The sequence below is a fragment of the Erinaceus europaeus genome, chromosome 1 (assembly GCF_950295315.1).
Source record: "Erinaceus europaeus chromosome 1, mEriEur2.1, whole genome shotgun sequence".
Taxonomy (NCBI): Eukaryota; Metazoa; Chordata; class Mammalia; order Eulipotyphla; family Erinaceidae; genus Erinaceus; species Erinaceus europaeus.
The window spans coordinates 142,502,812-142,514,832 of record NC_080162.1 but is presented as its reverse complement, the minus strand read 5'-3'; the positions used below and the strand labels follow the sequence as shown (position 1 = coordinate 142,514,832).

At 40.2% G+C, this 12,021-nt stretch overlaps 1 protein-coding gene across 3 annotated transcripts in view; it reads left to right on the top strand.

Annotated features, from left to right (window-relative positions):
* CEP70 (centrosomal protein 70) overlaps positions 1-11,817 on the top strand; it is a 56,257-nt gene extending 44,440 nt beyond the window's left edge. For all 3 annotated transcript variants that reach the window (XM_060196433.1, XM_007518854.3, XM_060196426.1), the window contains 5 exons: positions 1,336-1,482; positions 2,591-2,759; positions 3,730-3,844; positions 7,316-7,395; positions 11,143-11,817. In XM_060196433.1, coding sequence (XP_060052416.1) covers positions 1,336-1,482; positions 2,591-2,759; positions 3,730-3,844; positions 7,316-7,395; positions 11,143-11,204 — 573 coding nt within the window. In that variant the 3' untranslated portion in view covers positions 11,205-11,817. The remainder of the gene's footprint in view (positions 1-1,335; positions 1,483-2,590; positions 2,760-3,729; positions 3,845-7,315; positions 7,396-11,142) is intronic.
* The last annotated feature ends 204 nt before the right edge of the window (positions 11,818-12,021 follow it).

Here is a 12,021-nt window from a genome sequence, read left to right as displayed (position 1 = left end):
CATAGAAAGTCATTTTCTGTGTGAGTTCACTTATGAACCTACCCCCAAATAAGCCACCCTGCAGAGAGTACAGATCATGAGTTACCAGGGGTTGTGGGCATGGAGGGTTGAAAAATTGCTGCACATAGGTGGAGGATATTAAGACTGTTTGGAATTAGATAATGGTGATGATTATACATCTTTGTAAATATGTTTAAAGAACTTGAGGGTGAATTTTTTAAAATAATTTATAAATTAACATCTCAATAAAACCAAAATTCAAAACATAAATGAAGTGCTTATTTTGTAATTCATTAATAACTGGAAGTGTTTAAATAATGTATTATAAGGAAATAACTTAAGTGCCTGAAATACTAGATTCAAGATACTCAACATATAATGTTTTTACTTTTTTAATTTTTGCCTCCAGGGTTATTACTGGGGCACGGTGCCTGCACTACGAATCCACTGCTCCTGGAGGCCATTTTTTTATTTTTCTTTTTTTGGATAGCCTAGGGAGGAAATGAGAGGGGCGAGGGAGATAGAGAGGGAGAGAGAAAGACACCTGCAGATCTACTTCACCACTTGTGAAATGAAACTCCCTGCAGGTGGGAAGTCAGGAGCTCAAACCAGGACCCTTGCATGGGTTCTTGTGCTTTGTACTAGGTGTGCTTAATCCAGTGCATCACTGTGTGGCCACCTATATAATGTTTCTTTTTTTTCCCCCTCTTTACATTTTTTATTGGTGATTTAATAATGATCAACAAGATTGTGGAATAAGAGGGGTACAACTCCACACACTTCCCACCACCAGAGTACCACATCCCATCCCCTCCATTGGAAGCTTCCCTATTCTTTATCCCTCTGGGAGTATGGACCAAGATCTTTATGAGGTGCAGAAGGCGGGAGTTCTGGCTTCTGTAATTACTTCTCCACTGGATGTGGGCATTGACAGGTGGATCCATACCCCCAGCCTGTTTCTGTCTTTCTCTAGTTGGGTAGGGCTTTGAGGAGGTGGGGTTCTAGGACTCATTAGTGAGGTCAGGTTGGTGTCAGGTAGCATCTGTAATTTGGTGGCTGAAAAGCATACCAATATTGACCCGTCTTGGTGGGAGCTAGAAGGAATTATGTTAAGTGAGATAAGCTAGAAAGAGAAAGATGAGTATGGGCTGATCCCACTCATAACGTTTCTGTAAGGCCTAAAGAAAACCAGTTTAGCAGACTTTTTTTCTAAAATGATAATGATATTTAAGAAAGTGCTTTTGATGGTTAATATATATAATCTATTGGCTAATTATGGAAACTGCTCTTTTTCTTAACATCAGTAATACCATGTAATTTCTTTTTTTTATAAAGGATTTATATAAGTCCTTGAAAATACTATCTGCAGAAGTGGTACCTTGGCATAATTTAAAGAAGCAAGATGAAAATGAAGGTATCAGAGTCGAAGATCTATTATTTATAGTAGATACCATGTTGGAAGAAGTTGAAAATAAGGAGAAGGTAATACCTAATACATACATAAAGGTTCATCTCTTTTGTTCTTTTATCATTTTATTGAGGGGAGTTAATGGTTTACAGTACAGTTGTTGTCACATAGGGACTATTTCTTATCTCCCCATCATAGGTGTCTGCAAAACACTTCCACCGTCCCAACGTAGGTCCTTTTTCACTTCATACACTGTGACTACAAAGGCCCTCCCTACCCCGCCCCTCCCTCCCCTCCTTCTCCAGAGACCTTTGTTTTGGTGCAATATACCTCACCAGTACAAGTTTCATTTTGTGTTTTATCTCTCCTTTTTTAAATTTTTATTTATAAGATGGAAATATTGACAAGGCCATAGGGTAATAGAGGTACAATTCCACACAATTCACACCACCAGAACGCAGTATCCAGTCCCTTCCCTTGAAAGCTTTCCTATTCTTCATCTCTCTGAGAGTATGGACCCATGTTTTCCCTTTCTATCCTTGTTACTTAAGTTCTGCTTATGAGTGAGGTTATTTGGTACTCATTTTTTAAAAACTTATCCCACTTAAATTGATTTCTTCAGACTCCACTATTTTTTTTTTTTGACAAGGGAACCCAAAATACTAAATGGAGAAAAGGAGGGTTTCTTCAGCAAATCATGTTGGCACAGTGGATAGAGTGTTGTTGGAAGTGTTAAAGCAGAGCTGACTTAATCATTCTTAATAATTGAGTAGTATTCCACTGTGTATATATACCACAACTTTCTCAGCCATTTAATCCATTGTTGGACAGGTGCTACTTCCACATTTGGGTGATTACAAATTGTGCTGCTATGACCATAAATGTACATAGATCTCTTTGGATAGGTGTATGCAGGGTGATAGGGTAAGTCCATTTCTAGCATTCTGGGAGTTCTCCAGACTGCTTTCTAAGGGGTTGGACAATTTTCATTCCTGCCAGAAGTGCAGGAGAGTGAGGAGACAGGTGGAAGAAGAAGAGAGTTGTCTGGGAATTATTGCCAGGATTCAGTGCCGACACTATGAGCCCACCACTCTGAGCAGTCACTTTTCCTTCCTTCTATAGGACAGAGAGAAATTATTTTAAGATGTGAAATATCTTGTTCTCTCTCTTTCTTTTTAACAGGACAATAAGAAGCCAAACTTTCAAACTTTGCATGCTATTGTTTCTCATTTCCAAAAATTATTTGATGTGCCTTCTTTAAATGGTGTCTACACCCGAATGAATGAAGTTTACACAAGACTTGGCGAAATGAGCAACGCGGTGAGGAACCTCCAGGAACTCTTAGAATTAGGTGATGGCACTTTGTCATTTGGGGCCTACGTTTCAGAGCTAATCCTAATTATAAGTCAACAAAAAAAACAGGTAAAACATTTAAAGTAGGGCCAGATATGGCCGAGGAAGTGTTACAGTGGATAAAGTATTGGACACTCAGGTATGAGGTCCTGGGCTCCAGCATCACATGTGCTAGAGTGATGCTCTGGTTCCTGTTCTTGTTTTTGTTTGTTCTCTCTCTCTCTCTTTAGTCTTTTCCTCTCTCATAAATAAGTCTTTTTAAAAATAAAATGGGGCCAGGATTCATTTTAGAACACATATGAGACCTGAGGTTAGTCCTCAGCACCACTAACTAAAAACATCAGAAAACTGGTGAAGCAGTGTTTTGGTCTCCTATTCCTTTTTTTTTTTTTTTTTTTAATGTTTACCACTTCTTTCTTTCTTTCTTTTTCCTCCAGGGTTATTGCTGGGCTTGGTGCCTGCACCATGAATCCACCGTTCCTGGAGGCCTTTTTTCCCCCTTTTGTTGCCCTTGTTGTAGCCTCGTTGTGGTTATTATTATTGCCATTGTTGATGTTGTTCGTTGTTGGATAGGACAGAGAGAAATGGAGAGAGGAGAGGAAGACAGAGAGGGGGGTAGAGAAAGATACCTGCAGACCTGCTTCACCACCTGAGAAGCGACTCCCCTGCAGGTAGGGAGCTGGGAGCTCGAACCGGGATCCTTAGCCAGTCCTTTGTGGCGCTTTGCACCACATGCGCTTAACCCACTGCTCCATCGCCCGACCCCCACCATTTTTTTCTAAACCACTTTACTGGAAGAAATAATGGTTAAGAAGACCATAGCCGTCTGTGCCCCATCAGATGTAGTTTTCTTCCTCATAATTTTTTTTGAAGTAAATTGAAAATAACTAACACATGAAGAGCTATATAATTATTTTGAAACTTCTCTTTTTCTCGTGTTGTTTTTTTTTTGTTGTTGTTTTTGGTAGATAATTCAACCTCATTGTGTGTACTGGTGAGCACCGTTGGCAAATTGTGTAGCATGCTCAATGAGGATATCAATGAACAGGTCATGCAAGTGCTGGGACCGGAAGACCTCGAAAGGTAATTGTTTTAAAAGTGTGTAGGGTGGGGGCTGGGCGGGGGCTGGGCAGTAGTGTAGCGGGTTAAGCACACATGGCCCAAAATGCAAGGACCGGCATAAGGATCCTGGTTTGAGCCCCCTGCTCTCCACCTTCAGGAGGGTCGCTTTGCGAGCAGTGAAGCAGATCTGCAGGTGTCTTATCTTTCTGTCTTCCCCTCCTCTCCTGATTTCTCTTTGTGCTATCCAGTAACAACACCAGTAATAACAAGAGCAAGAAAAGGAAAAAAAAATAGCCTCCAAGAGCAGTGGATTCTTAGTGTAGGCACTGAGCCCCAGCAAAACTACATAAAGCATCACCAAGAGTAGTGTTGTTACTGCAGACTTTTTTTTTTTACCAGAGCACTGATCAGCTCTGGTTTATGGTGGTGCAGGAGATTGAACCTGGGACTTTGGAGCCTCAGAGAGTCTCTTTGCATAACCATTATACTGTCTACCCGTGCCCATTATTGCAGACTTTTAAGGACCTGATTAAGTGCACATATTACAGTGTGCAAAGACCCAGATTCAAGCCCTCTGGTCCCCACCTCGGGGGAAGCTTCATGAGTGGTGAAGCAGGGTTGTACGTTTCTGTCTCTTTCCCTGTCTATCTCCCCTACCTTCTCAAATTCTCTGTCTCTATCCAATTATAGATAAAATAATTCTTTAAAAAAAAGACTCTAGGGAGTCGGGCAGTAGCTTAGCGGATTAAGTGCATATGGCGCAAAGTGCAAGGACTGGCATAAGGATCCTGATTTGAGCCCCTGGCTCCCCACCTGCAGGGAGGGTCACTTCCTAAGTGGTGAAGCAGGTCTGCAGGTGTCTTTCTCTCCCCCTCTTTATCTCCCTTCCTCTCGATTTCTCTCCTATCCAACAACAACAACAGCAGCAATGACAACAATAATAATGAGAACAACAAGGGTAACAACAAGGGCAACAAAATGGGAAAAAATGGCCTCCAGGAGCAGTGGATTCATAGTGCAGGCACCGAGTCCCAGTAGTAACCCTGGAGGCAAAAAAAAAAAGGGGAAAAAGAAGACTTTAAAAAATTTATAAATTGGGAGTCGGGCTATAGCACAGCGGGTTAAGCGCAGGTGGTGCAAAGCACAAGGACCGGCATAAGGATCCCGGTTCGAACCCCGGCTCCCCACCTGCAGGGGAGTCGCTTCACAGGCAGTGAAGCAGGTCTGCAGGTGTCTGTCTTTCTCTCCCCCTCTCTGTCTTCCCCTCCTCTCTCCATTTCTCTCCTATCCAACAACGACAACAATAATAACTACAACAATAAAACAACAAGGGCAACAAAAGGGAATAAATAAATAAAATATTTTAAAAAATTAAAAAAAAATTTATAAATTATTTACCTTTCCTGCTTGGAATAGCACTTGTTCAGCAATTTGACAGTCTAAAACAATCTCACACTCTTAAGTACTGGAGGCAATGCCAAATATTTTCAAGACTAAGAATAGACCGCAGAGGCTACAAGTTGTATAAAACTTAATTGTGCCGACTTTAAGTCTCTTCTCAGGGAAGCGAGGTCTGCAGAAAGTCAAACCTCATTCTCAGCTTTGTGCTGATTCAGAATACATTAACAAGCCCTGTCACTAGTGTACTACCTGAATAATGCCTATTCCGATACTTACTAGAAGGTAAAAGTGAAGTAGCTGTCTTTTAAAGTGAGGCATCTCTCACATAAAATCTTTTTTCCAGTATTAAAAGAGTATAACTATAATTAGAGCAGCCCTCTCCCACCCAATTTTATAACTCAACATATCGGAAGAGCACATAAATGTACCATGTGATACCAGTTTTTTAAGAAGAAGCCTTATTTAACCTGACACTTGAGTTTTCTGATACTTGATGCTTTTAAAGGAACACAAGTCACACTATTTCTCTTCCCCCTTCCATTGTTTTCTGGACTACTGAAACAGTTTATTTTTTTTAACCAGAGCACAGCTCAACTCTGATTTATGGTGGTGCTGGGGACTGAAACTGGGACTTCGAAACCTCTGGCATGAAAATATTTTTTTTTCTTTTTTTAAAATATTTTTTATATTTTATTTATTCCCTTTTGTTGCCCTTGTTTTATTGTTGTAGTTATTATTGTTGTCATCATTGTTGGATAGGACAGGGAGAAATGGAGAGGGGAAAACAGAGGGGGGGAGAGAAAGATAGACACCTGCAGACCTGCTTCACTGCCTGTGAAGCGACTCCCCTGTAAGTGGGGAGCCAAGGGCTCGAACCAGGATCCTTACACCAGTCCTTGTGCTTTGCGCCACCTGCACTTAACCTGCTGTGCTACTGCTTGACTCCCTGAAAATAATTTTTTTAAGGATTTTTTTTTTTTAGAGAGACAGAAACAGATGGAAGGGGAATCTAGAGAGGGAGAAATAGAGATGCTTACAGCTCTGCTTCATCACTCATGAGGTTCCCCTCTGAAGGTGGGGACCAGGTGCTTGAACCTGGGTCTTTGGGCATGATGACACATGTGCTCAACCAAGTGTGCCACCACCTGGCCGCTGCATGAAAGTCTTTCACATGACCATTCTGTTATCTTCTCTGCCCTAATTAATTTTTTAATTGAAGTATCATTGCATCAGAATGCTCATTGTGCCCACATGCTGAAGATCAACATTACTTGATTTGTCCTAATGTCCTTTGTTCTCATGCCTGCCCCCACCCCCTTGGGCCCCTAATTCTGCCTTTCGTTCTGGTAATCACTGATTGACCTTGCATTCCAAACATTTACTATCATTTATTTGATACTTGTTCTTAATGTATAATAGAATTCTGGATTATAAAAACCATTTATTTGGGGAGCTGGGCAGTGGAACACTCAGTTAAGCACTCATATTACTAAGCACAAGGACCTGGATTTGAGCCCCTGCTCCCCACCTGCAGGGGATCTCTTTATGAGCAGTGAAGCAGGTCTGCACATGTCTTTTTCTCCCCTTTCTATATCCCTGTCTTGTCTCAATTTCTCTCTGTCCTATCCAATAAAAATTAGGGATTAAAAAAAAAAACAGCCACCAGGAGCAGTGGATTCGTAGTGCCAGCACAGAGCCCAGCTAGTAGCCCTGGTGGCAGTAAAAATAAATAAATAAATGGCATTTATTTTAAGAAAATACTACAAAAGTCATGGTCTCTAATAAGCTTTCTGCTCAGTGGAAAGATTCCTGTGTTAGAAATGTCATACGTACAACCAGGGCAACAAAAAGGGAATAAATAAATATTTTTTAAAAAGAAATGTCGTATGTTTAACTTTAAAACAGATGCGTAAAAATGACAGTGGGTGGAGAGAGACTCAAAAAGGAAGGATTTCAGTAAATAATCATTAGATTTCTGTTTAAATTAACAGCATAAATTCTTTCTGTTTTGCAAATTTTCTATTTTTAGTCAGGTACTAGAGTCCTAAGCTGGTAATTGAATATAAACTGCATTTTTTTTTTCTTTTAAAGCATTATCAAGAAATTGGAAGAACATGAGGAATTTTTCCCAGCATTTCAGACATTTACTAATGATCTACTTAAAATCTTAGGTAAGAGTTCCAGTGTGGCACTTAACCTGGGTCATAGATGTCAGTGGATTTGAGGAATGATGGCTCCTTAGTCATTGGAATGTTGGATAGGGCTTGTCTGGAGACAGCTAGCAATCCTGGGAAAACCCATTTTGCACTTAGAGTTGGTGGAAAGTGGTCTACATAATAGAAAAGTATGTGAGCTTTAAGAAACTAGAAGTTGCCTTTGTTTTCAGACCTTAAAATAAGAAGTGACACGCCTAGACTCTGTCACTGCCCAATAAGATATCTGGGAAGATGTGATCTTACATAGTGTTTTGCTTTTTTTTTTTTTTTTTTTTTTTATCTCTGGGACCTCATCACTGCAGGCTGATATATATTTATTATTTTCCAGAGCACTGTTCAGCTTTGGTTATGGTGGTGTAGGGAATTGAATCTCTGGCTTTGGAGTCTCAGGAATGAGAGTCTTTTTTTCTTTCATTTTTTTATTTATTGGATAGAGACAGCCAGAAGTCAAGAGGAAAGGGGAGACAGAGAGGGAAAAAGACAGACAGACAGCCCTGCTTCACCACTTGCAAAGTTTTTCCCCTGCAGGTGGGGACCAGGGGCTCAAACCCAGGTCCTTGAGCATTGCAACAACCAGGTGTGCCACCAGCCGGCCCCTTGATATATTTATATATGGATATAGAAAGAGGAAGTGGGTAAAAAGGAGTGGGGGTAGACATGACATTGGAAGCTTTCTCCAGTGCTGTGTGGGGGCCAGGTGTGTCAAAGTAGGTACACTCTTCAGGTGAGTTAAAAATAGTACCTGCCTATTATTTTATTTTTAGATAGATAGATAGATAGATAGATAGAGAGAGAGAGAGAGAGAGAGAGAGAGAGAGACCACTATACCAAAGCTTCCTTCATTGCAGAGGGGACCAGGTTCAATATGGGGTTGGGCAGTTGGGAACACAATTCTCTATCCAAATGAGCTTTATCAGCCCCAAATTGTTGTTGTTGTTGTTAAGAATGGCTCCTTGGCATAGGAAACAAAATTAGAAAAAGAAAGGAGGTTAGTGAAAGACAGGGAGTGAGTAAATTAAAAGTTTTGGTAGGGAGAAGGATAAATGTTAGAAGTACCTGACTAGAGTGCATATAAAGCCTAGTCAAAATGAAAGAAGTTCTGTAGCCAGTGTCAGTGACTGCAGAAGAAAAAGGAGACAGTGAGTGTTCTTTCTTTTTTTTTTTTCTTTATTGAGGGATTTATGGTTTACAGTCGATAGTAAAATATAATAGTTTATATATGCGTAACATTTCTCAGTTTTCCACATAACAATGCAATCCCCACTAGGTCCTCCTCTGCCATCATGTTTCAGGACCTGAATCTCCCCCCCACCCCAGAGTCTTTTACTTTGGTGCAATACACCAAGAGTCAGTGTTCTTTAATACTCATCTATTTGGAAAAAAAAAATCATAGCAAAAATGTGACTTGAGAGTTAAGCTTAAATAAAATGCAGCATGAAATGTGTAGCAGCGCAGTGTTTGCTAAAGAACCTTTGTTTCACAGAATAATGTGATTCTGTTGGGTTGTCATGACTTTGTTGTTGTTTAATGTTGTTATTATTGGATAGAGACAGAGAAATTGAAAAGGGAGGGGAGATAGAGAGGGAGAGAGACAGAGAGACACCTGCAGACTGCTTCACTGCTCAGGAAGCTTTCTCCCCTGCAGGTGGAGGACCAGGGCCTTGAACCTGGGTACTCGTGCACTGTAATGTGTGCACTCAACCAGGTGCACCACCACCTGGCCCCCTTGTTATTGTTTTTCTATACAAAATTGTGTCATGGATTTTCTGACAGTACAATAATTCCTTTGGGGCAGTAGTTACATAGTAATTTTTTGTTGTTGCTAGGACCTCACCTTTTTAGTAAATTTTTTCACATAGAAAGACACAGACAGAATGACACCACTGTTCCAAAGCCTCCCTCAGTGTGGTGGGTGCTAGCCTTGAACTCTCCAGGTGAAGTATTTTGCCAACCCAATTAACAATTTAGGAGAAGCACTTATTTTAGGTACTACAGATACTTTTTCTTTTTTTCTTTTTTTTTACTATCTTTATTTATGTATTGGATAAAGACAACCAGAAATTGAGAGGAAGGGGTGACAGAGAGGGAGAGAGACAGAGACACACCTGAAACTCTGCTTCACCCATCACTAAGCTTTCCTCCTACAGGTGGGGACCAGTGGCTTGAACCTAGGTCCTTGAACGCTGTAACATGTAGATACTACTACAGATACTTTTTCTCAGATATTATGATACTCAGCATGGTTCATGCAAGGCATTTACTTCAAAAAAATCAATTCTCTCTACTGATGAATTCCACAATTCTATCATAGTTTAACTTCTGGAGTTAAGTGTTACAGTTTTTTAGGGTTATTTATTTATTAATGGGAAAGATAAAGAGGGAGAGAGAGAGAACCATAGCATCTCTGGCACATGTGGTGCCAGGGATTGGACTTGAGACCACCTCATCATACTTGAGGGTCCAATACGTTATCCACTGCATCACCTCCCAGGCCACAAGGGTTTGTATTTAGTACTGGCAAAGTTAAATATGTTTCGACAAACTTGACAATATTTATTGTTACTAGATATTGTGCTAAACACTTAGAACTTCAGAGTAGTACACTGAACACTAGATATGAAGGATGGATTTCTTTTCCTCACATAGATGGTATGATTAATTGAGAAAATTCTTGTATAAGGCAAGTTTTTCTTTTTCTGTGAGTTTCATTTATAATGCAGATTTCTCATTTAGTGAAAAAACATGATTTCAGAATGGGGTGGTCAACCCAAATTCTCTGTTGTAGGTTTACTTATATAAAGATATATTATTTCTTTTTCTACACCTTCATGCTTTATAAGTAGATTCAGACAGGTATTCTGGTTCTGGTTATGAGCATAAGCAGCATGTTAGTAAAGCTAAAGAAAAGATAACCCAAATCTAGCTAGCCATGGAATCCAGGAAAGCATGCTTTATATAAGAAATGAGTTTCTGAGCAACATAACTAGCAAAATAATCTAGGGAAAAAAGTGATAATAATCCAGAGCACCTGCCCCTGGGACCCACTTTAAAATAGTCTGACAGAAGCCTAGATATAAGGGACAGCTCCTCAGTGGCCAGCAACTCTCCAGACCAAATTGGAACTTGGGCTGATTGGAAGGATGACAGGCTTAGGAAGAGAAACCAAATTAAAAGAGAATCGGACAGACAAGAACCCAAGTTGGTTTATCTGGTAAGCTGGACCAGCCCAGCCCGGACTCTGTAACAGTGCACGTGAGACTCACACTCCTAAGAGCCTCATGCCTTTTACGAGGTGGATGTTTTGCCCTCCAACATAATGGCTAAAGTGATCTAGCTAAGGAGAAATATTTCCAAGAGAATGAAGGCTATGACTTATGTTCCACGAAAGGAAATACCCAAGTGCTCAGGTGGGGACGTAGGAGAGAAAGCTGCGGAGACTTCACATAGTGGGCCCACCCATATGGATTTAGATTCAGTAATGATACTTGTGTGGCCAGTGGGTCTGTGGGCGGCGGGGGGGGGGGGGGGGGAGTTGTGTCAGCCTTTGCCTGGGAAGTGCCTGCTGTCACCACTTTTGGAGAAAAGTGTCATGTGTGTGCAGGCACAGTGTTAGGGTTTGCCTTTGTACAGAGGTTCTTGTTTTATCTGAGCTTATCACTGGATACTTTAAACCACTCTTTTTTTCTTGTCTTTCTGTTACAGAAGTTGATAACTTGGATGCCATTGTACCTGCAGTAAGGAAATTAAAAGTACTTTCATACTGAAAACAAGTCAGATCCTTTACTGTGTAAATTGCATTCTTAACAACATCAGTTCTAAGCATTTTTTGTAGGATCGACCTTACTTGGAGACAAGGGTCAAAAAATGGATTTGTTCTCAGAATTCATTTTCTTCACAGTATTGAGTTATTTTCCATCTTTGTGTCTATAAACTTAGAGGTTCTTAGAAGCAGTTGTTAAGCTAAAGTAGTAAGGTAGCTGTAGATTCTTTAATCATTTATTAAGCAGTTCTTGAGTGTTTAAAATTATACTGTGTGGGTACTAGAGAAACTCAAGGAATGACATTCAGTAGAATGATTAAGATCAGGGTTTTGTGACATTTCTGAATTTGGGAGCCTGGAGTGCCAAGTCCAGTTGGTGGGAAGCTATTGCTTTCCCGGCAAAGATTAGTTGGTTGAGTCCATTCGGACATCCTGCCTAACACTTGCCCTTCAAAATCAAAGAGAGAAAAGGAAGAAGGAAAAAGTTTTCCCATTCTGTAGGGCAGGAAATGAATCATGGGTAAAATAGATGAGTATATAGGGGTCTCTTTGTAATCTTGATGTAATATGACTTTTATAAGGACATGGTACTTTAAATAAATTTTTTATGAAGACTTTCCAAATGTAAGTGTCCTCAATGACTTTTCTGTATAGCTTACAAATAGTGGGTCCCATTGTCTTACTTGGCTAATTAAGCCTTTCTTTGCTATGTTTACAAAAGAATGCTTTTCATGCTGTCTTGTACTTATTCTCTGCCCTATGGGATCAGTGTCTTATCTCTCATTTAAAAGCAAAAAATGCAAAAGATACTTTTGAGTGTT